Here is a 25,384-nt window from a genome sequence, read left to right on the forward strand (position 1 = left end):
GGTGCCAGGTTCACGAAGCGTGAGCAGCTCCTCTGTGTCACCCAAGACTTGCGTCCAGCCACCGAGGAGGGGGTGACTCCGGGGCCTGAGTGTCATGAGGGCTGCTCACCCTCTACAACGTGCCGGGAAGAGGGGCCACCACGCCTGGCTCCTCTGCGTGAGCCTGTGTCATTCTCCAGAAATGTGTGTGCACCTGTCTGATGCTCTTAGCATTTTTATCCTCTTTTCGTTGTTCTTCTAAAGCTCCTTCAGGGCCACGAGGGTTTTTTCCCAAGTGGCTGTATTGGGGCCTGGTGAACAAATCCCCGTTCACATCCTTGGCTGGATCGCAGACAGCGATGGCCAGACCGAGGCTTCAGCCCTGCGTCTCAGTTACGAATCTCAGCCTTACTGAGCTTTATTCCAAAAATCTTTGGTGCTCTTTTCCTAAAGCCTTAACCAGTGTGCACTGATCTGAGTATTGCTGACGGGTTGTCACAATTATATATCGAATGCTAGCCATGTCCAAGCAGAGGCAGGGCCCTGCTGTCAGGAGCCCACTCCTGCGCTGTAACCCCTGCTCTCCTCTGGGCCCCTCCAGGTCCCCAAACATTAGGGACTGGTGTCGGCCTTGGTAAAATACATCATTGACATTTGCTGCCAATTGAGACCCATAGTCGTGTGTTTCCCTTGGCAGGTATCACAAGGCTGGACGACCAGATATTTCTGAACAGGAACCCTGGTGTCCCCTCCGTGGTCAAGTTTCACCCCTTTACGCCGTGTGTGGCCGTCGCTGACAAAGACAGCATCTGGTACGTGGGGCACTTGCAGGGCTGGCCTTTCAGCTGGAGAAGAGGTAGCCCCTGGGGGGTGTGGGCAGGATGCCCCCCTGCACACTCCTGGTGTGGAAGCTCCTCGGCCCGGGCCTTTGGGCTGTTCAGGGGGAGGGGGGGGAGCTGGAAGACTTGCCGAGAAACGTCCCTCCTCCTGGTGTTGCCCGCGCCCTCCCAGGGTTGCACCTGGCCACCTTACCACGGGTGTTCCAGAGGCCTGAGCACGGCTATGTGTGGGCCGGGACGGGAGCTTCTGGTACTAAGATGGGGCCATTCCTGTGCAGTGAACAGAGACCAGTGCACAGGGGCTCATCAGGATCCCACAGTGACGGGACATGTGAGGAACCCGCTCGTGTGCAAGGGCAGCAAGTGCGTGAAGGGAAAGTGTCAGTAACAAGACACCATGTTAATTCATAGTGACCATTGCCCTTATGTCACTGAGAAAGTGCCCACTTGATGGGAGAGAACCATGGACGCGATTCTTTTTATAGCTGATAAATTGGATAGAATTCTTACCTGTTTCTTTTTCCTCTCCTTTTTTTATACGTAACATAAAATTTACTGTCTTCTCCGTTTTTAAGTGTGCAGTCCAGTGGCATTAAGCACGTTCACCTTGTTGTGCAGCCATCACCACTGTCCATCTCCAGGACTTTCTCATCACCCTAAACTGAAACTCTGTCCCCATGAAACACTGACTCCCCCTCCCCACTTCCCAGGCCCAGCACCCCACTTTCTGGCTCTATGAATTTGTCTATTCCAGGAACCTCATATAAGTGGGATCATCTAGTATTTGTCCTTTTTTGACTGGATTATTTCACTTAACAAAGCAGGTGTCAGAACTTCCTTCCCTTTGAAGACAGAATGATAGTCGATGTGTATGGGCCACATTTTGTTTCATCCTTCATCCATTGATGAGCACTTGGGTTGCTTTCACCCTTTGGCTGTTGTGAGTGACACTGATATAACCTGGGTGCACAGCGTATACCCAGAGGTGGAATCCTGGCCAAACGGTAGTTCTGTGTTTAGTTATCTTGAAGAACCACTCTTGTTTCGCATGGCAGCTACACCATTTTACGTTCCCACCAGCAGGGCACAGGGTTCCAGTTTCTCCACATCCTTCACAGCATTTGTCCCTTTCTGTGTTTTTGCTGGTGGCCGACCTGGTGGGTGTAAGGTGGTATTTCCTTGTGGCTTTGGTTTGTATTTCCCTGATCACTAGCCTTATTCCTCTCTTATTCCCTGAAGTTTTTGGGACTGGGAGAAAGGGGAGAAGCTGGATTATTTCCACAACGGAAACCCCCGGTACACGAGGGTCACGGCCATGGAGTATCTGAATGGCCAGGACTGCTCGCTCCTGCTCACAGCCACAGGTGAGTGGGGTTTGCGTGGTGGGGACCTAAACCCCAATGCAGAGGTGGTGGGGGACAGATGCAAGACCCCAGCACGAATTGGCACGAAGCTTCCTGTGACCTCGATTGTTTCTTCTGGCAAAGGGGGCTGACCGCTCCCAGGTGGAGGCCTCCGTCATTAAAGGCACACCCATGGGGAGAGGTCCTGCTGGCAGCCCTCCCCAGGAAAATAAAGTCCAGCCCCGGCCCAAAGCCAGCCCCCTGGCAGACACCAGGCAGGGAGGGGGAGGACGAAAACCCAGAGTGGTGCGGGCAGCCAGTAGGGTCAGTTGGGGGTTTGAGGACAGATCACACTGAGCCTCTCTGAGCGCCAAAGAGGAGGCAGAGAGCGTGATTCCCCGGGCGCAGAGACACAGCAGAGGAACCCAGGGCCCTTCAGGAGTCGGGTCCCAGTGGAGATGCAGCACGAGGCTTGAGTTCTCCAGCAGGGAGGCTTCACTTCTCAGCAGAGATCAGGCAAGTGTTTCCCAGTGTGTCCCCGGATGACCTCATCCTCCCTCTGCAGCTTGAGGCAAGGTCATCCTTGAGGGCCTCGTGTGAAGGGCTAGTGAGGCCAGAGAGCAGGGTCCTGGGGGCAAGCAACACCAGGAGGAAGGAAGGAAGGACAGACGGACAGGCAGCCAGGTGGTGGACCCACACACTCAGGCCCACCTGGCTGCCCATCTGCCGGAGAACACTGGGGCCTCTGCCCCGTTCTGAGCCTGGCGAGGCAGGAGGAGCAAGCCGCCCATTTCCTGAGTCGTGTGAGGGGAGGTGGGGAGAGAGAGGCCCTGAGCACCGTCCCCTTGAGACTGCCTCTTCTTGGCAGGTGATCCCCTGCGGGGGTTGGGGGGGTGGGATGCTGAGGCAGAGGCACAGCCCTGAAGCCCAAGGTCAGGCCAGAGCAGGCCTCACTCTGCCTCTGATCAGCTCCTCACCAGACGAGAGACCCATCTGTCCCTCGGGCTGGGCAGCCTTTGTCCTCCTGTGCCTCCGGGGGAGGGCCCTCCTCCCCTTCCCAAAGCAGCCAGGCCTGCATTTGAATATCCTCTCTTGTCTCCCCAAGATGACGGTGCCATCAGAGTCTGGAAGAACTTTGCTGATTTGGAAAAGAATCCAGAAATGGTGACGGCCTGGCAGGGGCTCTCCGACATGCTGCCCACCACCCGAGGTGGGTGCTCCCGGGGGTCGTGCAGGCGCTCAGTCCACTCAGACTCCCCAGGTGACGACCCAGCCAGCCTCCTCCTTGGGAGGCTCTGCTCGCGGGTGCAAGTCCTGCCGAGCTCTGACCAGCCCACAGCCCCCGTCCTTGGCTGGAAGCTCGTGTTGCTTGTGAGAGCGTGGCCGCGGCAGGGCCTGGGGCTGCATTCCGTGCCCCTCGTGTCCAAGTTAATCCCCTCTCGGTGATGAGCACACAGCAGGCACCCCGGTTGTGTCTGGTCCTACGGGGGAGGCCAGTGCGCTGCCTGCCTGCCCTGGGCTGACAGAGGCGCGGCTGCAGCACCCACCGGCCACCGCTGTGCGTGCTGCCTGTCGGTGTGCATGGCTGCCCCACGCCCAGGGTGAGAGACACCAGCACCGCCTGCCGGTCTCCGGGTCCAGGCCCATTGTCGGGAGGTCTGCACCTCTCAGCCCCGTGCTCGCTGTGCACACAGCATTAATGCAGCCATAGGTCTGGATTTCCAGAGACATCCTCAGCCAGAGCCACCCTCCAATGTGGTCGCAAAGCCGCTGCCAGCTGGAGGCCGGAGCGGCTTGCTGTCGGCCCCTCTGCTGGCCTGGGGTCTCTGCGTGTCCTCGCGTGGCCAATCAGGTGCCTACGTGGCTGCTTCTCTCCCCTCCGTCAGAGCACTTGTCCTAGGGAGATGCCGACCCTCGGGGGCACGGCCGGCGGCTCCACGGCAGACACTTCCTTATGTGTTAATTTTTTAAATAGCCATGTTTTTACATTTTCTTCAGGAACAAAATGGTCATGCATACCCAACTCCACAAGACCCAACACAGCCGTTTTCTTGTTGCCCAGGCCCCTCTGGGCCCGGTCCTGGGCTAACATGGATGACAGCTGCCGTCACAGGTCCCTCCGTCTCTCTCTTGCTTTTTCCAACATTGGAGCCAAAGCCTGATCCCTGCCCTGCAGCGCCCCCGCCTCCCACCCGCTCAGCCCCCAGCCCCGCCTCAGGCCCGCCTCAGTGCTGCGGCTGCGGCAGAGCAGGTGGCCGACGGCCTCCCCGTGGCTCTCAGGTGCTCACGCCCACAGGTTTGTTTCGCTGCGGGACACGCTGGACGGGTTGAATCGTGGTTTTCAGTCCTTAGCTTCCTGCTGCCGTCCCAGCAGGTGACACGCCCCAGGCTCCAGCCGTTCCGCAGACCCCTGTGTGGGGAAGGCAGGGGCTGGTCGAGAGCAGGGTCAGCCTCCCGGCAGGGCCAGAGAATGGGAAAGTGGGGAGCCCACTGGCAGCCCAGTGGATACACTCTTGTCTAGTTTATTCCTCTTGCAGCGGCCTACCTACCTGCTGCCCCCAAATACCTGCCACCCCCAAATGATGTGTCTGTGGTTTTTTACCCGCAATGCCACTTGCCTTTGCTCTAGTGAAGGTGAGAGCGAGGGTGGACAGCATGCAGTTTGGGGGCGGGGGGGAGAGTCTAGCTGGGAGGAAAGGAGGCTGAGGTGACAGCAGTACAGTCTCAGGGCTCCCCTGCACTTGTCTCCCCCAGACGTCACCCGTGTGTGGAGAGCTGCTCCTGGCCCAGGTGTGCACTGTAGCCCTAACTTGAGAGTGGTTCCACTGCTGTAGACATGTTTCCTACAGACTCCTTCCTGCTAGACCCTCTCCCTTTCCTGGGTTTCAGAAATCCCCCCAGGAGAGGCATTGTTGCTGAGGGGCCAGGAAGCTGGTGGGGGTCTTACCTCCAGGTCTTTATCAGCAGGTGGGGTGAGGGGGGCTTTGGGCAGGCACACAGCACTCCTCGGCTGCTAAGCCAGAGTTCGTTTGGTCTGTCCCCTGCCTTTTGACCAGACGGCAGTGGGCTTAGCAAAAAGGAAGACGTTATTTCCTTGTTCTTTCAGGGGGATGGAAGGTGGAAGGGGTGGTGTGCCTGGGAGGCTGACTGCTCTAAAGGATCGAGACAGGAAGGGCTTGTGTGCTGCAGGGCCCAGAAGGGGCGCACTGAGAACCGGGGAGCCTCTCCGGGCCCCACATCCTTCAGTCTCCACAGCTTCCGTCGGCAGCACGGGGATCGCAGCCCCAGCAGGGCTGGAGAGACCCCCGATTGTAATTTCTGTTTCAGGAGCTCAAGCTCAGTAACCGAGGGGCAGGTCTGGTGGAATTCTGGCCCCTGTGCCAACTTCTCCTTGCCTCTGCCCATCAGCACCTTGTTTCTTTTTCTTCACCCACCTTGGCCTCTGACTTGACAATTACAGAGCTGTGGGCTGGGACCCTGCGGGGAGAGCTAGCAGCTTCCACAGCAGTTGCTTGTCAGCATCTGGGGGGACCCCCACAGCTTCAGAGTTCTGGCTGTGGTCCCCCGGGACCTTGTCGGGCAGAAGCAGCGGCCCCCGCTCCCTGCTCCAGATGACCGCCCCCAAGGCACGTGAAGCTCCCTGTGCTCCGCAGTGAGATCCTCCGCCTGGCTCGGGTCCCAGGCAGCCACGAGCTGTGGCGGGGGAAGAGGCACCCTTGGGGGGGCTGCGGTCATCAGCTCCTCCACATGCCTGTGAGGGGGATCCTGCACAGCTGTGCACCCCATGAGGCCTGGCCCACCGTGTCCTTCAGCTGCAGAGGGCATAGCGGGTCTCATTTGTGAATGCTGCTGTGTAGGGCACGTGGGAGGGGGGACTTGGCACTCCCTGAACAGTTAGAAAAGTCTGCCTGTGAGGTTCTCCTGCGCGCTCTCTAGCTCCGAATCTGCTCGCCAAGTCGCTGTCGTGGCAGCTTGTTAGCAAAGATTTGATTCTGTGGTTTGTGACTGAGGAGACTGTTTCTTGCAGGAGCCCTACCCCTGCTTTTCGGAAGTCCTGTGAAATGTGCAGGGTCTCCGCATCATCTTAGCATGCCCCTGGCTCCCGTGTGTACATGTGCACACAGGCATGGGCATGCATGCATGCATGTGCACACATGAACACGCTCCTGTGCATGCATGTGCAGTTAGCCTGGGGACACTCCCCTCATGGGGTACCCCGCGGTCAGGAGAACTGAAGTCAGTCTGGGTTCACTGCCACCCCCGGAACTGAGCGAGCCGTGTTCTGAAATAGAACTGGTGGTGGGGCCGCCTGTCCTTGGGCCACAGTGCCCACAGACGCCCGGATGGAAGCACACTTCCCACCCCCGCAGAGGCCTCCTCACTGACCGCTGGGCCCCGTGAATGAAGAGCTGTCCTCACTCTAAGGACCTAAACGGAAGTGTCTGCCCTCCTCCGGGCGTGGCCAGTGGGTCAGCTCCTGCTGGTTGGGCTGCACTAACCGTGTGCGCGTCCGGCCGCTAACCTCCACTCACTGGAAGTGCCCACGCCGTGTCGGATCGTGTTTCCCCCAAGTCATAGCTCTTCCAATTTCCTGTCTAGAAAGAGTCTTTTTAGCCCAAAACGCTGATAACTGGGTTTTCACGTTCATAGGTACGTTTGGCCCTTTTTTTCCACTGCAGCTGTGACCTGGGCCACCGTCTGCCCCTCCCTCCTGTTTCCTTCTTGGGTGCTCCCCTGTTTGTGGTTTGTTTGATTTTGGCTGATTTGGCTCTGGCTGGCCTGCTTTCCCTTGCATCAAGCCCATAATCCCTGTTTCCTCGCAGGTCTGGCCCGAAAGTTCTCAATCTTTCTTGACCGCAGTAAGCAGGGAGGTGAGTGCCTTCTCCCTTATCTGTGAGTGCCAGGGGTGGGAGCCGGCTCCTCTGCTCTGCCTGAGGACGCTCGCTAGCCCGCTGTGCTCTTCAGGCAGCAGAGGATCGGGGCTGTGGTTTTTCTTATTCGTTCCATCCGCACAGTCTCCTCCAGGACAAAAAATCATCACCAGCTGAGCACTCAGATCTCATGGGATGAGTGAGGTTGGCTGCGTGAGGCTCTGGGAAGAAATCTTAACAAAAGCCATAGACAGGACTCTCCCTGGGAGCCGAGGCCTCATGGTCGCACCTCCCGGCCTCCGTGGTGGCCTCACTCACTCTTGGGCTGGCTCAAGGACAATTCAGTTCTCTGCTCCAGGCCACCTTCACAACAGCCTGGGAATGGAAAACAATCCAGATCCAAGCCTGCTGGAGTGAGGATGGCACAGCTCTGCAGGCTCACAGGGAGGAAGGATATCTCACGATTCCATTAGGACAGAAAAGTCGTTCCAGATTGAGATTTGTGTTCCCACCAAATTTTTCAAAGAAGAATCTTTTTCAGAATTTAATGCAAAGTCTCTTAAAGCATCTGTTTCCATCCATATATAAGTTTGATAGTTCCTAAAACACCTATATGCAACTGACTGTGGATACACATGGTAACACTGGGTTAGCAAACCCATATGCCTGCTCAAAACGAGTCCTTTTCTCTCCTAAGCTCACTAGTCAGGTAAATTGTAAAGAGATGGAGCCTTATGAATCCAGGCAGCAGGTAGAATTCTTGACCTTTAATTTGCAGCATCTGAGTTTAGAGTGTGACCAGCCTTCTGGTGAACTTTCTGTCCTGGTCTGTCTTTAGTCACTCCCTAAACAAGGGTTCCCTGCAGGAAGGCATATGTGGCTACGGGTCTGACAGGGTCCCTCGTGCCATCAGAACTGGAGGGGGTGGAGAAGCAGGTCCCGGGAGGCTGAGAACAAGATGTCCTTACAGGTGTACAAACTCACAGTTTCGTATTTTACAAAGGACTCTTTTAGTAAAAAGTTCAAAAGGAAGGAAAAATAGAAAAGAGAAAACCCGAGACTGACTCAGTCTTCACTCCTTTGCTTCCCACCAGCAGTGATGGCGGTGGTTGTAACGGGAAGGATTTCTCTCAGAAAGAGCCTCCTTGGTTTCTCAGAGGAGTGACAGTATCACTTGCCCTGAAATCCCGAGGAGGAGCCAGGGGACACCTTTCATGGTCAGGACCTGGGGCGGCCGGAGGAGGGCAGCCCCGTCTCCTGGTTGTCAGCTGCCCAGGGGGCAGCAGCCGCCCCGGGGGGCAGGGAACAGATCGTCCAGCACTGGTGTGTGTGTGTGAACTGGACGTAAACCTTGGGCCTTGGGTCAGCTGTTAGTATTCGTTGCCTGGAGCAGCTGGGCGGCAAGCAGGGCGCCGACCGCGGAGCACAGCCTCACTCCTCCTCCGCGGTCACAGGCGCATCCAGAGTCTAAAATTAGCGGGACCTGGTGAGCAGGAAGCCCTCTCAGTGCAGGAGGCAGGACGCGGGGCCGGGTGGCAGCCCCCGTGGGCCCACGCAGAACGGGGCGCTGGCCGCGGGGAACGACGGCTCCCTCCTCTCCCAGGAGGCGTGTGCCCCACCCTGTCTCCTCTGACCCTAAGCAGCTGCCACGTATTCTGGTCCATCTCCCAGGTGAGAAGTGGAAGTTTAGGTGAAATCATTTGCTCCCGAGGAGCCCAGTTTTCTGTTGCCAGCCCTGTCCTGTGTCTCTGAACCTGCCGGCTGCCCAGGAGGTGTTCATGGGCCCTGAGGGAGGCCTGATCCCGTGGGGAGGCACTGCGTCTGCATCCCTGGGGAGGGAGTGGAGGTCGCCATCCCACAGGTCTGAGGTTCTCACACGTGCCTGGTTGGGCAGGGGCTGGCCCCTCCTCCTCGGAGTTCCAGAACCATAGCTCCTAAGAGCATTTCAGGTTGGGGCTGATGGGTCCTTAGGGATCAGGTCCACATGACATGTTCTCAGAGGTCAGATCCCCATGTTGGGTTCTCAGAGGTCTGTTCCAGACGACAGGGTCCTTAGAGGTCAGTCTGGACTGGCCTCTGAGCCTGGAGGGCTGATCATGGACATCACAGGGATCCAAGCCTCTGAAACAATGTGTTTCTTCTTCTCACTGTCTGCTGGGCCTAGGGTTCTGTCTGGTCCCTGACTTACACGTTCCAGCTTCCTAGTCTACAGCCATCCCTGTGCCGTACGTCTGTATTTTAATGAAGAAATTCCCTCTTTGGCCAGCTTTTGGATGGGAACATGTGAGCAGGGCTCATATCCAGGATGGAGTCAGACAGGAATCTCTGCATCCTGGCGGGGGCTGCCCACCACCCCTGGCCCCGGGCAGTGAGACGGATGTCACACTAGATGGACCGTGATCTCAGGCACTCAGGGTGCTGGAGTTCGCCCAGTGGGGGAGAGGCTGCAGCACGCGCGGAGCCTCCATCAGTCGAGCACTCTCCCTGTCGAGGCGGCAGCGTGGACAGGGAGGAGGGGCCCTCTTGGGGAGAGCCCAGAGCAGCGTGCCTGCTCCCGAAGAAAAAAAAGCCAAGGAGGCCCCGGGGAGGGAGGAGGGGCACAGGCTCTGCCCCAGCTGTCACTTTTCTGGGGATGGAGAAGGAGGAGACACTGCTGAGGCCGCGCTCCCCAGGAACGAAGTGATGGGAATCTTCGCTCTGGTTCAGAGTCACAATGTTCCTGTCTTGTGAGTTTTACTTAAATCATAGCCATCAGCTTTGTTCCTTGTGCTCAACGCGTCAAGGAAGAGTGTCGCCTTCTTTATCATCTTTTACCAACTCGTGATGAACCAGATCATCTCTCCTCCGCTGTGTCTGGAGGTCGAGACACAGGCTTGGTTGGGAAAGGTCTCGAGTGAGAAGGCCAGTGGTTGCGTTCCGTTCTGGGCAGGAGGATGGGCCAGGACCCCAGACCTACAGGAGAATGAGGTGGGGGTCGGCAGGCACAGCAGGTGGGTCAGGGTGCAGGCAGACTTGTTTTTATCCCAGCAGTTTTCACTTTGATCCGAGACTCTTCCACGGATAGGAGCTCACTCTCTTAGGTGACACAGCTTCCGCAAACAGTCTGGTAGAGCTGAGGAAGCAGCCTCGCCCAGATTTGTCTGTACACACAGGGCGCCTGCCTCCCCGACGTGTACAGGACTTGGGAAGACCTTAGGAAACACGTTTCTTGTCTCTGCTGGCTTCACCGTGCTTTACAACTGGTTTAAACCAGAATTTGGTCCGCCTCAGAGAACCTAGATTTAAAACAGGACTCAGAGCTCATGTGATCCGCGTCCCCAGATCCTCTGACGGCCACATGGACACAGCTTCCAGAGCCTCCAATGCAGATGGAGACGCTGGGGCCCTGTGTGTGAGCTGTGTCTCCCCAAATTCACGTGGTGCAGTCCTCGGCCCCAGCACTCAGAGGGCGACTGTATTTGAGAGAAGGATTCAGTTGAAATGATGTCACTGGGGTGGGTACTAATGCAGGGCAGGCCCCCACTGGCTCTGAATCCACCATGAAGGAGACTCAGCGAGAAGGAAACCACCACCACTTCATTTGGAGGCGAGGTCGGGCTTCTTACCCCATTGGGAGCGGCCGCGGCCTCCTCTCTGCTTCGTGCATGGGCGTGGGGCTGAGACCCCCCTCCCAGTCCTTCTGTGGTCCCCCCAGACCCTCCCCAGCTTGTTCCCGTGATGCCAGAGCATCCCAGATGTCACCTGGCCACACGCTCTCATCGGAGGACCACTCCTTAATTACACGGCTCCTGAAAGCCCCACGGGGCTGACACAGAGCTCCAAGTGCACTGTTGAGGACGCCCGAGAACACAGGCCACCCCATCAGTGGTCCATGGATACAGGGGTCTGTGAGCCTCTGCAATGACCTGGCGCCCCAAGTCAGGTCGTGGGTGGGCGCGTCCTCTGTGATTCATTCACATCACACCGGGCACATGGTGAGGGGAAGCAGGTGGCGTGGTTTCAGGCTCTGCTTGTGGGCTGACTGGGCACAGTGTGACTGGGCTGTCCTGGACAGAAGTGGGGGCCACATGCCCTGCCCTCTCCCCTGCCAGTCCTGATCGTGGTGACGGGTGAGAGGCCTCACCTGCAGCCTTGTCACCAGTAGATGCCTTTCTGGCACATTAGGGTGTTTTCTCCTGCCTGGGGTCAGAGGCGTTGCAGTGGGGAGACTGCATTCTAAAAGGTGAAACAAAGGCCCTTCTATTTGTTGTGTGGAGCTGACATTCTGCAGGGTAGACGTGGCAGCCACCAGCAAAACAGGGAGGACGGGAGGGGGTGTGCCAGGTGACACATCTGGAACAGGTAGAAGATGGAGCAGGGTGAGTCGTAGCCTCACATGGTCGAGAAGGTGACTGAGCACGATTTGGAGGGGCTGTGTGGATGTCAGGAGAGGGGCGTTCCAGGCACAGGGCCCACTGTCAGTTAAGAGGACCAGCCTGGTCACTTTTGGAGCTCGAACCTTGCAGGGTCCAGGGCAGAATGGGAGGCCATTGGGGGTCTCTGGAGTGAGGGTTGAGGGGCTCAGATCCAAGCAGGAACCTGAAGTGACACATACAGATGAGAGTCTGGAGTTTGGGAGAGAGAGCGGGCGCTTGGAGGGAACTCCATAGCCTGAAAGGGGCATATCAGAAAAGAACAAGTGAAGGTCACATTGTCCAACTCAGGAAGTCAGGAGAAAAGTGAGCACCCACAGAGAGAAGGGGAAACCACAGAGGCAAACACAGGAGCTGCTGCCACAAAAAGCAGAGACAGATGTATAAAAAAGCATGATGACTTCACTTCAGACTTCAGTATGACCAAAAGAAGACATAAACAAAGTTATAACGTCAGTGACAGAATAAGAGAGGATATTTGCAACATATGAGTTAAACCATCAGTGTCAGAATGTATATTAAAACATACAGGCTGCACACACCAACATCGACCAGGATTTGGGGAAATCACACCTTGTGTCCGTTTCTGCTGAGACTGCAGACCAGCATCCACTCTGGGAGTGAAACGGCCTCGCCTGGGGAGGTGGGACGCACAGACGGATATGTCTCCTTCCCGATGCTGCCACTTCCTTGTGCAGGGGCGTGTGGAAACGTCAGTGTGGCGTGGTTTACAGGCAGGGAATCGTGGAAGTGACGAGCTCGTTCTCCTAAGGCGTGTTACCCAGAGGTTCAGTACGAATTAACCAGATCTGCATCCGTTGGGTTGGATAAACCCTCAAAACATAACCTTACTGGAAAAACGCAAATTGCTGGAAAATATACCCCCATTTGAAATTGGCGACGTTTTTGAAATGTGGGAGGTGTGGTTCATGGTTTTGGACACGTGCCCCTGCAGGGGAGTGCACGGAGGCCAGCCTGGGAGGGCGCCCAAGGCCTGTGGGTGATTTGTCTGGGGACAGGACAGGCAAGTGAGGCTTTCACTGTCTTAAATTTCACTTCAAGAACCAAAAAAAGAGCAAAAATGATAAGATATTAGCAGCTCTTAGATCTGGGTGGTGGGTCCAGGGGTTTCTGTTGTGTTTTTCTGTATGTTTGAAATGTCATAATTAAACATCTTAAATCTTATTTTGTAGTCCCTCCTGTGAGGTCAGTGCTGCCCTTAGGGATGCTGAAGGCATTCGCCCCCTGCCCAGTCCAGTGTGGGGAAGGGCAGTCCTCGATTCATTCACCACTGACCGTCTGTGGTCAGCCCCCTGCCTCCGTGAGGGGCAGCTGCAAAGCTGTTCACCCCCAGGGGACTGCGGGACCCAGGAGACTCACATCTCTGTGCCTCTGACACCCGTTCTAAAGTCTCCAGACCTGCTGATCATGCTCAGGTGTCCTGGAAGTTGGGCATCTTGGACAAACGGTCCTAAGATCCTGCTGTCTGTCTGGCAGATGCCTGGGTACAGCAGAGATATAGAGAAGGCTCTGACTTGTCACCCCGACCTCAAGCTTGCGTGGGGTTGGGGACCCACCCTATGGGTTGGCACCGACTGCTTGAGTGATCGCCCAGAACAGGCTCCCTCGGTGACACCGGTGCCCGTCTGTGTCTCTCCAGGAGCTGGGATGGTGGTGGACTGGGAGCAGGACACCGGCCTCCTCATGAGCTCGGGAGACGTGCGTATCGTCCGGATCTGGGACACGGATCGTGAGATGAAGGTGCAGGTAAGCACACCGTCCCTCACGGGGCCTCCCTGGGGGCGAGGCGGGCCAGTGGGCGCAGACCCTGCCGTCCTCCCCAGCTCCGATTGCCCTCGAGGTCGAGGGCTGAGAATGAGGGTCCTCGAGCCCCCACCCCCTGCAAGTACTCTGAGCAGGTGGTGTCTGCAGGGGGGAGGGGCAGGGGGGGCAGAGGAAGCCGGGCCAAGTCAGGCTGCCTCCCACCTTTTAAAGGAATACGATGATTCGGTTTCCATACGTGTTGGATTTCTTTTTTTTTTTGCGGTACGCGGGCCTCTCACCATTGTGGCCTCTCCCGTTGCGGAGCACACGCTCCGGACGCGCAGGCCCAGCGGCCATGGCTCACGGGCCCAGCCGCTCTGCGGCATGTGGGATCTTCCCAGACCGGGGCACGAACCCGTGTCCCCTGCATCGGCAGGAGGACTCTCAACCACTGCGCCACCAGGGAAGCCCCCATGTTGGATTTCTTCTTTGTGTGTGCCTGAGAGCAGCAAAACCTCTTCTGATTGGAAAAGCACTTTTCCCCGTCTGGGGGCCCATCTTCTGTCTCCTGCTCTTTCCTGCCGCGCATTCATCACGCCTCCTTCCCTTCTCCAGCGTTTACAGCTGCCAGGAGGAGAGGCGAGGAGATGGTTTATGGGCGGCAGGATTCCTCCTAGACCCTTCCCTGAACTAATTAGGAGTTTTAAGAGGGAGCCGACGAGGATTCCTCCTGCCGATATATGCTTCGTCTTCTTAGGAGAGAGGGAGACGTTAGAAAGTTTAATGGGCGCAGAGGTGTTTGCGGCCCTGCCCTCCTGGCCACAGGCCTCGGGTGCCCTGCCTGTCACTCAAGCAGATGGAGCCTGACTCCCTCTGGGGCCCGGCTCCTCGGGCCTTGACAGCTTCCCCGGTGGAGAGAAAGGCAACAGCTCCACGCCAGGGTGACGAACGCACACACGGTGGCTGTAAAAGGGATCCAGCAGCTAGTGGGGGCGGGGGGGGGCCTGACGCCAGGGTGCCTCACGGGGTCTGTGTCGGCCCTAGGACATCCCCACAGGTGCCGACAGCTGCGTGACGAGCCTGTCCTGCGACTCCCACCGCTCCCTCATCGTGGCCGGGCTCGGCGACGGCTCCATCCGCGTCTACGACAGGAGGATGGCGCTCAGCGAATGGTAATTGGACCACGCCTTTCCCTCCCTCTGCCAGAAGGAGCCAGTCCCCAGAGCCAGCTAGGCACTCCCCCCAGAGCCACATCCACCAGCGTGTGGAGGAGCACGGCGTCCCACCAGCCGTGGATGGGCTGTTTGGAACACAGGTTTGGGGGTAGGGGTGTCCCAGCGAGGCGCTGCCCTCCTGGGCTCCATTCCCACCTGAACATAGAGAAGGCTACCGCCTCCCGGGTTGAACTCAAGAATAGCCAAGAAGATGGTGTCAGGGACATGCGTGGGTGCTGTGCAGCGCTGGGCCACATGCATTGTCGTGGCTCTTCTGGGCACCGCTCCTCAGCCCTGGGCTGAGGCCCAGGTGGGGCCCAGCACCGTGCCCTGTGTGGGCCGGTGAGCATGGAGGTCCAGACGCCAGTCACACACGGATGGTAAATGGCAGAGCAACGCTGGAACCCAGGCCCAGCCGTCGCGGGCTCCCGGGTGATGTTTACTGAACACCCACCTTGTCCCTGAAAACAGGCCTGGCCTTTGAATGGGAAGCAGCAGGTGGGCCCATGTGCAGCCACAGGAGCTAAAGGAGCCCTCGTAGGAGGGGATGAGAGGACAGGACTGAGCTGGGCCTGAGATCAGGCGAGCACCGTCAGTGGCACCGGCCAGAAGAGAGTGCGGCTGTGAGGGTGCAGGGCCGGGAGCAGGCGGGGGAGTCAGTGTGGGACCCAGGCAGGCAGCAGAGGCGCCAGCCAGACTGTGGCAGGAACTTGGACCTGAGGCTTGGATGGCGAGTGGGCCCAGGCAGCCGCTGGCTTGCACGTTCCCTGCGGGTCTCGATGGGAGGGTGCCCACTGAAAACCCACACTACCCACCAAAAGCAGCCATCGTGGAGGTGGGGGAGCAGGGTTCCTTTATGGGGTGATGAAAATGTTCTAAAATTAGATGTGTGATGGTCGCATAGCTATAAGAATGTGCGAAAGTCACTGAATATGTGCTTTTAAAGGGAGAGTCTTACGGTATGTGAATCAAATCTCAGTCAAACTGTTATCTTAAGAAGCCTCTCTAGGCAGGCAGTTAACTGGCAGACCGACCCAAGAAGACCTGAGGGTCACAGAACGGCCGTGAGGGAGGGGCTGGGGTCTCCAGAGCCCCCTCTTTGGCCCAAGGTCTGAGGACAGAGACGTGGGGTCTCCTGTGCATCCCCAGGGACTGAGACTTATGTGTGCTGGGTGTGACCTGTGTCCTGGATGCCTTCCCAGATGTCACACTCTGCCCCCACCTCCCCAGCACGTGCACCCCCAGTCCCGTACTCCCTGTCAAGGACCCTCACCAGGCCTCCAGGAAAGCCCCTGTGTCCCTCCATCTCGACAGCCTTAGAGTCTGGGGTTCTTGGTCTTGACCCTCAAACCCACAGGGAGATGCCAGTGTGAAGTCCTGGTAGGGGGGCGGCGGCGCCCAGGCCCCGGGAGGGCATGACGGCCACCCTGCCTCCGGAGGTCCCAGCGTGGCCCAAGGTGTTCGGGAGGCCCCCAGGGAGGGGCGTGCCTGGGCGGTTCAGTCACTCACAGTGAACACAAGAGGGTGAGGGCAGACCTCGCAGCACCGGCGGACCCCGGACGCTTTAAACAAATGCTCTGTTCCCTGTGCTCAAAATGAAGTCCACCCTGCCTCCCATCCTGATGTCTCGGAGCATCAGGGACACCCACGGTTGTCACCAGGCCCTGACCCCACCTTCCTCCCCTCCAGCCGCGTCATGACATACCGGGAGCACACGGCCTGGGTGGTGAAGGCCTACCTCCAGAAGCACCCTGAGGGCCACATCATGAGCGTCAGGTAATGAGCATGGAATATTCATGAGACATTTTGCTGTAAAAACATTATTTTCCCTCCATCTAAAATATGTCCTTGGTATTTAAACAGCTGGGAAATGATGGCATTTCAGGGTAGTAATTAACTTCTGCTCTGGGACTGGCCAGAAAGGTCAGAGCCGGCACAAGGGCAGGGACAGCAGGTCCTCCCGCTGGAGAGCTTTGCCTGTGGGTGACTTGCGGCGGCAGGGGACGGGGTGGCAAGGCGGCTGGGCAAAGCCTCCCCGCAACAGCGGCATCTGCCTGGCGTGGGCCAGTATCACCGTGCGGATCCGTTGTCTGCCCATAAATCCATTACTGCTGCCCGGTAAATCCTGTGCTGAGAGCAGCGGATATTTATTTGCCCGTTAAAGGGACAGCAAATGTAATTTACTGTCACAAAGCCACCATTTCTTCAAAGAGATGCTCTTCCCTTGTTGGTAACGTGAAAACAGAACATAGCTCTCAAAACGATGTCCGCCAGGCCCAGGGCAGGGAAGAGGCGGCCTACCGTCCTCACCTCCCGCCCGTCGCGGCCTCCCCAGCCGCACAAAATCTAATCTCCGGCCGGAAATGAACAAATAACTCACAGCCTCCCCCGTGTCTTTGCTCACCGCTGCTTCGCGCCTCGGCAGCTGGGCCCTTTCTGGCTCTGGGGAGGAGTCCAAGGGGCTCGGCGGCAGGCCTGGCTGCCAGGGTCGGTGGGGTGGGCCCATGTGCCATCCAGGGGCTTCCCTGGACACTCTGAGCGTCCAGGGGGCCATGGCCTTGAGCTGCACATGTGGACGGCCCCTGACTGCACATGGCCCGTCCTGGGGCTGGTAGGCCCGCCCAGCGTCAACACAACACCCTCTCGGCAGCGTCAACGGGGACGTGCGCTTCTTCGACCCTCGGATGCCGGAGTCTGTGAACGTCCTGCAGATCATTAAGGGGCTGACGGCCCTTGACATCCACCCCCAGGCAAACCTGATTGCGTGGTAGGTGCCGGCCCTCTTCTCTCTCCCCACCCTGCCTGACCGACTCCCGGGGCCCTGTGTAAACAGCAGGCACTGCTGCCTGCCCGCACACCTATGGAGGAGAGCTGGGTGGAGGCACTGAGTGTGCAGCCCCTTGGCTGCTCCTCGCCTGCCTGGCCTCCCGGCCCTTGAGGCCCAAGTCCTCTCATGGGGATGACCAGAGAGGAGCCCCGTCTCCTTGTGGACACGCCCGCCTCCCCACACTGACCGCCAGGCCTTCTCATGTGCAGTGGCTCCATGAACCAGTTCACCGCCATCTACAATGGCAGCGGAGAGCTCATCAACCACATCAAGTACTACGACGGCTTCATGGGCCAGCGGGTCGGCGCCATCAGCTGCCTGGCTTTCCACCCACACTGGGTCTGTGTCCCCGCGGGACGCGAGGGGGGCGGGCGGGAGGCCAGCAGCAGCAGCAGGAGGGGTGCTGCAGCCAGGCCCCTCCGCACACCACAGTGTGGCCCAGGGTCTCCAGGGGCCGTAGCCCCCAGACTGCACTCACTATAGAAGCAGCACCAAATTCCCTGTCAATCAGGGCAGATGTGAAGTAGCCCCGCCCTTTCCGACCCCTTCGACCCCTACACAGACCCCAGTCCTGGAGAAACCTCCCCGTGAAAAGCCCACTGGGGTAGGAGCAGCCCAGACCCCTGTGAGCCGGCTGGCAGCGCCATCCTGCGTCACAGTCGGCCGTGCGGTTGGGGGCTGCTGTGTTTTAAATTAGGATTCTGCCAACCTGCCTTCGTGCAGCGTGAGGCTCCCCGGGAGCCTGGCATGTGGCTCTCTGCCTAAACGCACGACATCAGGTTCCCAGGGCTGTCCCTGGGAGGCCATCCTGAAAAGAAAAATGTGGGAGGCATGGGGAGTGCGCGGATTCCCTGCGACAGGGAGATGATGCATCTCTGCAGAAGCCGCAGCCGATGGGCCCTCGTTCCCGCGCCTGCCTCGTGAGCGGAGCTGGGGTGACGAGGCCCGGCCTGCACCCCGCTGGATGCTCACTGCCTGCTCTCTCCTCCCTCCTGCAGCCTCACCTGGCCGTGGGCAGCAACGACTACTACATCTCCGTGTACTCGGTGGAGAAGCGCGTCAGATAGCGGCCCCTCCCCACAGGCCGCCATGTACATAGTGGACCCACCGCGCTGCCCTGAGCACCTGCCTGACCTGGCTGCTGAGGGCTCGAGAGGGCCCGCACTGTCTGTCTGTCTGTCTTCGCTGTCACGCCCAGGAGCCTAGAGAAGGGGGCTCTGCTGGAGTCCTCAGTGTGATGGTTGCTGCTCTGATGAAACACAGCTCCTGGCCTGAGGACACAGTAGCTGTACATCCCAGTCCCCTTCCCGTCCTGTTTTCTTCTGAGGTTTTTAAGGGGGAAACACACTTGTTTTGTTTTCCGAGTGATGCAAGCATTAGTCCACAAAGGCTCCGGACGGAAGCCAGCCCCCCGGGGCTGTGCGCCGCACCCGCCCCCCCCACCCACCGGCTGTCCTCCTGGAGATGGTCTGAGCGCACTGGATGAGGCGGAGGCTTGAGATGGAGTGAAGGACAGATGGAGGTGGCCCGCCACCCACTGGTCCTCACCCCGGGCCCATCCGGCCAAACGGCGGAGGCCGAGCGTGCCCCTCCCCACACGGCCGCCCTCCCCGCAGGCAGGACTTCCGTCTGAGTGTCAGCCGTTCTTGCTGCAGGTCTGTCAGCAGGAGGGGCCCTGGTTTGGAAGGAGAGACGGGTCCCTTGGGCCACAGAGCTTGTTTCTCTCTGCTGCTGGAAGTGCTGCTCTTCCCCAGCAGGTGTGGGAACCGTGGCCTCCCCACCTGCACCCCACACGCACCACACGAGCACACATGGAGGGGCCACCGAGCCCCAAGAGTATCGGGGTGAACGGTGCCGCCCCAGCCCTCTGTCCCCGCGCCAAGGGGTGCAGCTCACGCTTGTGAGGGACATGGGAGAGCTCCCAGGAGGGCAGCAGCTTCACGTGTGTCCAGGCACACGCGTCTGTGACGGGGCGCTGAGCACCTACACCCGGAACACAAGACACAGCCACAGTGATGATATTTTGAAAAGCATTTTTTCCATTTTCCTTGGGTATCAGGATTATTCAGAAATAGAGGAGTGAGCTGGCTTAGCTACTTCTGCCAATAAGAGGCCAATAATAGTGAGAATGTGAGGAAGAGCCACGCTGTGGAGGTGGGTGGGCTGGGCGGGGCGCAGGGCTGGGCAACGGAGCAGCTCTTCTGCGGCCCATAGGCCATGCCTGCTCCCCCGAGAAAGTTCCGGGATGGCGTCCGCCATGTTCTGGGCAAGCGAGCAGCGTGGGGTCGGGGAGACCGCAGAAAGCTCAGCTCCCCCGCACACGAGCCGGTCACCTCCACCCGGCGCTCCAGACGGCGACTTGGGAACCTTCCAGAAGCTGAGCTCCACCCACAGATGCAGAGTTGACTACCCACAGCCAATTCACGGAGCAGTTCCACTCCAGATTTTGAGCTCATATGCGGTTCTGTTTGTTTTGAGACAAAACCATCCCCTGGCCAAGCGCAGAGGCCCCGCGGAGGGGCTGTCTTCACAGGTCTGATGCGAAAATTCAATCATGAAGTTACAGAGTCTCGAGAGAGCGTGACCTAAGGGTTCATTTATCTCTATTTATTTTACCAAAATGAGAATTGAAAGACTTTGATGAAACATGGAATTGTAATGCAAGAGTAAGAGCGATAAACTGTTAATAAAAGATAAATACGCAGAGGGTTGGCTGGAGGCTCTGTCTTTTAAGGCAAGTCCTCTGTGCCCTCGGGGACTCCAGGCACCAAGCAGGTGGTTCTCGGCCCTCGTTCCCCTTAGGCACAGCCCCAGCCCTGTGGCTTGGACAGTTGGTCCAAGAAAAGACACTAAATGTGGGGTCACCCCACTCTACCTGCGAGCCCAGGCTCCCAGAGGGATTTCTGCTGCCGCTTCTTGTGTCTCTTTTATTTACCACCTGCAGTTAGAGGCCAGGAGGCTGCGTCCGCTCTATTCTGGGCATCTGCCTTCGCATGCCCATCCCGTGGCTCGGGGACCGCAACTCCACCCTCAGCCAGCATCCCCTCTGACCCCAGCCTAAAAGGTCCTCCGCTGTCAGCGCATGACTCCTCAGGCCCACCTGGTGGTCCAGGGTCGTCTCCCCTTTGTGGGCTGGAACCTCATCTCCTGCAGGGCCCCCCTGCTCCAAATGGCTCCTGATTCTAGATGGGACCCTGTGGCTCTGCAGGCCCTGCCATCCCTGGACACTTCCTGAGGTTGGGTGGGGATGTTCCCACAGATGCGGTCAACAGGCCGGTGGGGTCCCGGCCCCTCAAGTGCACGTCACATCTCAGGGGTCCCACTGAGATGTGGGTCCCACTGGAGGCGGCTTGGGCACCGGCTCTTGCTGCCCCCGTGACAGAAAATGGGGCCAAGGCGTTAAGTAACTCGCCCAAAGCCACACCCATTGGATGGTGGCAGGAACCGGAGTCCCAGCCAGGCATCCTGACCTCAAGTCCCGGAGAAAGAACTTCGCTCGGCAGAGGGGTTGTGGTAGGCAGGGAGGCAGGTGGCACCGGGTACCAGCCATGCACAGTGGTGCCGAAGGGGCGACCGGAAGTGAACGGGGTTCACTGGGCTAGACAGGGCCGACCTGACCAAGGACGAGGGGCGGGCCCCAGGGGAGGCCAGGCAGGCTGTGACAAGGGACTCAGTTGCAGGGGGCACAGGGGGAAGAAAGGGGCCAGGACTTGGGAAGGAGGCGGGCCAATGAATTCCCCATGTCAGCCCCCATGACTGCTGCAGCAAATCACTCCAAACGTGTTAGCCAGGACAGACTTACCCTCCCGATCCTGGAGAGCCCCATGCCGGATCTAAAACCAGGAGTCAGCAAGGTTCCTTCCGGAGCTTCCAGGGGAGAATCCCTCTTCCCCCTTTTCCAGCTTCTAGAATCCGCCCTCATCCCTTGGCTCGTGGCCCCTCCCTCCTCCTTCAGAGCCGGCAGTGCTAGTGAAGTCTTTCTCATGGGGCATCACTCTGATTCGGACTCTGCCCCCCTCCCTCTTTCAAGGACCCTGTGATGACGTGGCCTCACAGGATAATCCAGGACAATCTCCCCACACCAGAGTCACCGATTGGCAACCTTAATCCCCTTTGCCACGTGACCTAACAAGGTCCCAGCTCCCAGGATTAGGATGTGGGCCCCTTTGGGAGACTTTATTCTGCTGACCGCTCTCTCTGTCTACAAGTCCCCCACCAAGCAGAGCCCCCAAAGGCCGAGGGGTGGGAACTGTCCAAGAGGAAGTGGGTGGACGCTGAGATGGGAAGGAAGACGTCCATCCCTGTTCTCAGTGCCAGGAGAGGACTGGGGAAGGGCATCAGGCCATGGCCCCTGCTCTCCAGAGCCATCCGTGCAGGGCCAGCTGCCCCCACATCCCCGGGGAGGCCCCCAGGCCTGGCGCATGAGGGAGGCTGCCAGGAAGTGGGTGGATTCCCCAGCACAGCGCCTGCTCCAAGGTGGGGAGGGGAGCTGTTGCCATGGAAACCTGGGGTCTGAGCAGCTGGAACTCCTGAACTAAATTATGGTTTGTTTTAAACAAGAAAGATACCCAGCATTTACTCAGCTGCACCCAGCACGTTTCAGTGGAGAGAGTAATATTTTTCACATTAGCATCAGTTATTCTGTCACCAGCACTTGAGTACAAATCAAGTGCTCATAAAAATGAAAGATGGGCACGTGGAAGGAGCTACCACAGGAGGGCGCCAGGCCAGGCCCAGACCCACACCCTCCACTCGGCCCCCGCACGGCCACGGTGAAGGGGCCGGAAAAAGAGAGCCCAGCTGCCCCAAGTGACCAGTGTCGGCCTGCAGGCCAGGAGCCAGGGACGACTGTACTGGGCAGCTGTGCAGAGACAGCCATCCAGCCGAGGAGAGAGTGGGCAGGGAAGTGGCGTCTCATGAGGTCATCCAGCTCGGCAAGGCTCTGCTCTGTGGGTCACTTGGAACCAGGAAGGTCCCTCCTGGCTCGGCAGCTTTCGGCACACGACCACCTGAGACGCGGCCGTAGGCTCGTCCTCCTGCCGGTGCTGACGCTGTGCTTCCGCACCCAGGAGGGGCCAAGAACTCCCGGCAAAGACATGTTCCCCGCGGCCGACACGCAGAAACACGTGCGCGTGCAGGCGGGCGGTGGTGAATCCAGTCTCAGGACGTGGGGCCAGCAGAGGGACTTTGGGAGAAGGTGATTACAGACCAGGGCTGGGGGCGCCATGAGGCTGGCCGGCCACTGTCTCTTTCCGGGCATTTCTGCAGGTGCTCCTCTGGGAAGGGGTCAGAGGGGTTGACCTCTCAAGTTTGTTCTGCTTCTCAGGTTCAGTTGCACAAGCTCGTTGGAGGCCCATGTGCCCCAAAGAGTGGCCGGTGCCTCACAGCCTGGGGCAGGTGAAGATGGGGTACGACCAGAACAGGTGAAGGAAGAGGGGGACCAGAGGGAGGATGGCAGCTGGGATGTGCCCAGTCGTGTCCTCTAAACTCAGGGTGAAGCCTGAACCCCCATAACTCCCTGCAGCCCAGCCCCAGCGCCCCATCTGGAGGGGCCAATTCGGCACAGCCCCTGCCATGTGCTGGACAGGGGGACAGTGGCGCTGGGTGGGTGGGGACAGGGACTCTGGCGAAAGCATGGGGTGCGGGCATGGACAAGGTGGCTCTGAGCCCCTGAGTCTCATAGGACCAGAAGCAAGTGGGGAGGATGTGGGAGACCCAGGCTGGGTGGGGAGGGCAGAGGCCCCTCCCGAGCCCTGTGGTCCCGGCAGGCGGCCCGGCCTCGAGGGTCAGGATGGGGCTTCGGGGAGAGATCGAATTGGGCTGTTGTCAGCCCCTGAGCTAGTTGGTTTCCACCAATTTCTCCTCAGCAGCATCAGCTGGAAGAGACACCCTGGCAGGTTGATTGCAGCCCCTGGATCTGCATCTTGGAGCAAAGGTCTCCTTTGCCTCCACCTGGTGGGGCCGGGACTTTTTCCAATGGTGGGAGGTGGGCTTCATGTCCCCACCGCTCTCCCCGGCCAGCAGGCACATCCTGAGACACCCACCCACCCTCCAGCCCCCCGGGTCCCCAGGGCTGATGTGCAGGGAGGGAGGCAGGGGCCAGCACAGGAAGCCACAGCCCCAGGTCCACACGGCCTGAAAGGGTGCAGCTGGGACAAGTGGCTGAGGATCAGAAATCCGGGTGAGGCGTCCGATTCACCGACCCCGACGTTGCTGCTGTGTGAAGGAGGAGAGGCCGTGAAAGAGGAGCTGAGGGGACAAGCCACTGCCTGAGTGTGGGGCAGACACCCGGGGGGCACAGGTTCTGGTCCAGCAGAGCCTGCCCAGTGCCTCTCCACGCAGGAGACAAGACACGGGAGCTCCCAGAGAGGCCCCCCAACAGCGGGGTAGGGACTGAGGTGAGGAGGGAGGGGCCCGGTCCAGAGCCTGTCACCAGCACCCACTGTGCCCTGCCCTGCAGGAGGAGTGGCCTGGGGGCTGTGCTGTGAGAGAGCCCAGCCACGATGGACACCAGCCCTAGTTCCACAGGGAAGGTGGCAGCCGCCAGCAACAAGCACAACCAAAGCCCAGGCAGAACCACGTGGAGTTTCCTTTCTTTTTTGCTGTTTACCAGAACATGTTGGACCAGGGAAAGAAACAAATGACACACCAGCAATGAACAATCGGAAAAGGCAAATTAACAGGCCAATTCCATTTACAACAGCATCAAAAAGAATAAAATACCTAGGCAGAAATGCAACAAAGGAGGTGAAAGATTTGCACACCAAAAACAACAAAACACTGCTGAAAGTAATTACAGAAGACCTGAATACCTAGAAAGACATTCTGTGTTCATGGATTGAAAGACTTAATATTGTCAAGTGGCAGTACTCCCCAAAGCAATCTACAGATTCAATGCAAGCCCTATGGGCAACGGATTCTCAAAAAGGGTGACAAAACCATTCATTGGGGAAAGAATAGTCTCTTAACAAATGGCGCTGGGACAACTGAATATTCACACACAAAAGGTGGGCCCTTACCTCACACCATATTCGAAAACTCATAATGGATCAATGACATAAATACAGGAGCTAAAACTATAAAACTCCTAAGAAAAAAACAGGGGTAAATTTTCATGACCTTGAGTTTGGCAATGGATTCTTAGATTTGACACGAGAAACACAACACAAAAACTAGATAAACTGGACTTCATATAAGTGAAACAATTTCATGCATCAAGAATGTGAAAAAAAATAACCTACAGAGAAAATATTTGCAAATCATATATCTGATAAGGGTTTAATATCCAGAACGCATAAAGAGCTCTCACAACTCACCAACTGAAAAACAAACAACTCAATTCAAAACTGGGCAAAGGACTTGAACAGACATTTCTCCAAAGAAGATGTGTTATGGAACTAAACTGGGTTCCGTTGCCCACACACAGTAAAGCCAATCTATTGACACCAGATTGTGGTGAAGGAAAGTGCAGCACTGATTGCAGGCACGAAGCGAAGAGTCCAGGCAGCTAGTGCTTAAAAGGCCCAAACTCCCTGAAGGCTTTCAGGGAAAAGTTTTTAAAGACGGGTTGGGGGGGTGCGGGGTGATCAGCTCGTGAACATTCTTGTGATTGGTTGGAGGTGAGGTAATTGGGAGTAAACATCATCAACCTTCTGGTTCCAGTCGTTCGTTCTGGGGTCTCCATGCTTGTGGGCAGCATACAGTTAACTTCTTCCACCTGGTGGGGGTTTCAGTATCTGCAGAACAGCTCAACGGACGTGGCTTCTCCCAGCTTCTCCCAGCTAGGGCAGACCCATGGCAGATCCTCTCCCCACCCCATCTGTTCTTCTTGGACCCACCTTCCTGAAAGCCCCGCAGGGGTCGCTGCCTGTTGATGCTGGGTGCTGGAGTGCAGGGATGCCAGGGCGCTACGATGCTGGGTGTGGGATGCCAGATGCTGAGGTGCCAGGTGGCTGGTGTGCTGGGACCGGTGCCGGGTGCTGGGATGTGGGATGCTGCCCCCACGGGGTGCAGTGTCCGAGATGCTGAGGTGAGGGGTGCCAGGTGCTGGGGTACCAGATGGCCTGTGTCCGGGGGTGGGTGCCCGGTGTGGGGTGCGAGGTGCGGGGTTCTAGGTGTGGGAGTGCTGAGGTGCC

At 58.2% G+C, this 25,384-nt stretch overlaps 1 protein-coding gene across 4 annotated transcripts in view; it reads left to right on the forward strand.

Annotated features, from left to right (window-relative positions):
* Positions 1-19,948, forward strand: part of RPTOR (regulatory associated protein of MTOR complex 1) — a 262,877-nt gene extending 242,929 nt beyond the window's left edge. For 2 of the 4 annotated variants that reach the window (XM_055090448.1, XM_028499286.1), the window contains exons 25-34: positions 677-791; positions 2,058-2,182; positions 3,267-3,371; positions 6,985-7,032; positions 13,105-13,211; positions 14,253-14,380; positions 16,112-16,198; positions 17,073-17,189; positions 17,459-17,588; positions 18,248-19,948. In XM_055090448.1, coding sequence (XP_054946423.1) covers positions 677-791; positions 2,058-2,182; positions 3,267-3,371; positions 6,985-7,032; positions 13,105-13,211; positions 14,253-14,380; positions 16,112-16,198; positions 17,073-17,189; positions 17,459-17,588; positions 18,248-18,316 — 1,031 coding nt within the window. In that variant the 3' untranslated portion in view covers positions 18,317-19,948. The remainder of the gene's footprint in view (positions 1-676; positions 792-2,057; positions 2,183-3,266; positions 3,372-6,984; positions 7,033-13,104; positions 13,212-14,252; positions 14,381-16,111; positions 16,199-17,072; positions 17,190-17,458; positions 17,589-18,247) is intronic. The other 2 variants (XM_055090449.1, XM_028499287.1) reach the window with 1 other exon arrangement.
* Positions 19,949-25,384: the final 5,436 nt, after the last annotated feature.

Source organism: Physeter macrocephalus, chromosome 14, assembly GCF_002837175.3.
Source record: "Physeter macrocephalus isolate SW-GA chromosome 14, ASM283717v5, whole genome shotgun sequence".
NCBI classification, from domain to species: Eukaryota; Metazoa; Chordata; class Mammalia; order Artiodactyla; family Physeteridae; genus Physeter; species Physeter macrocephalus.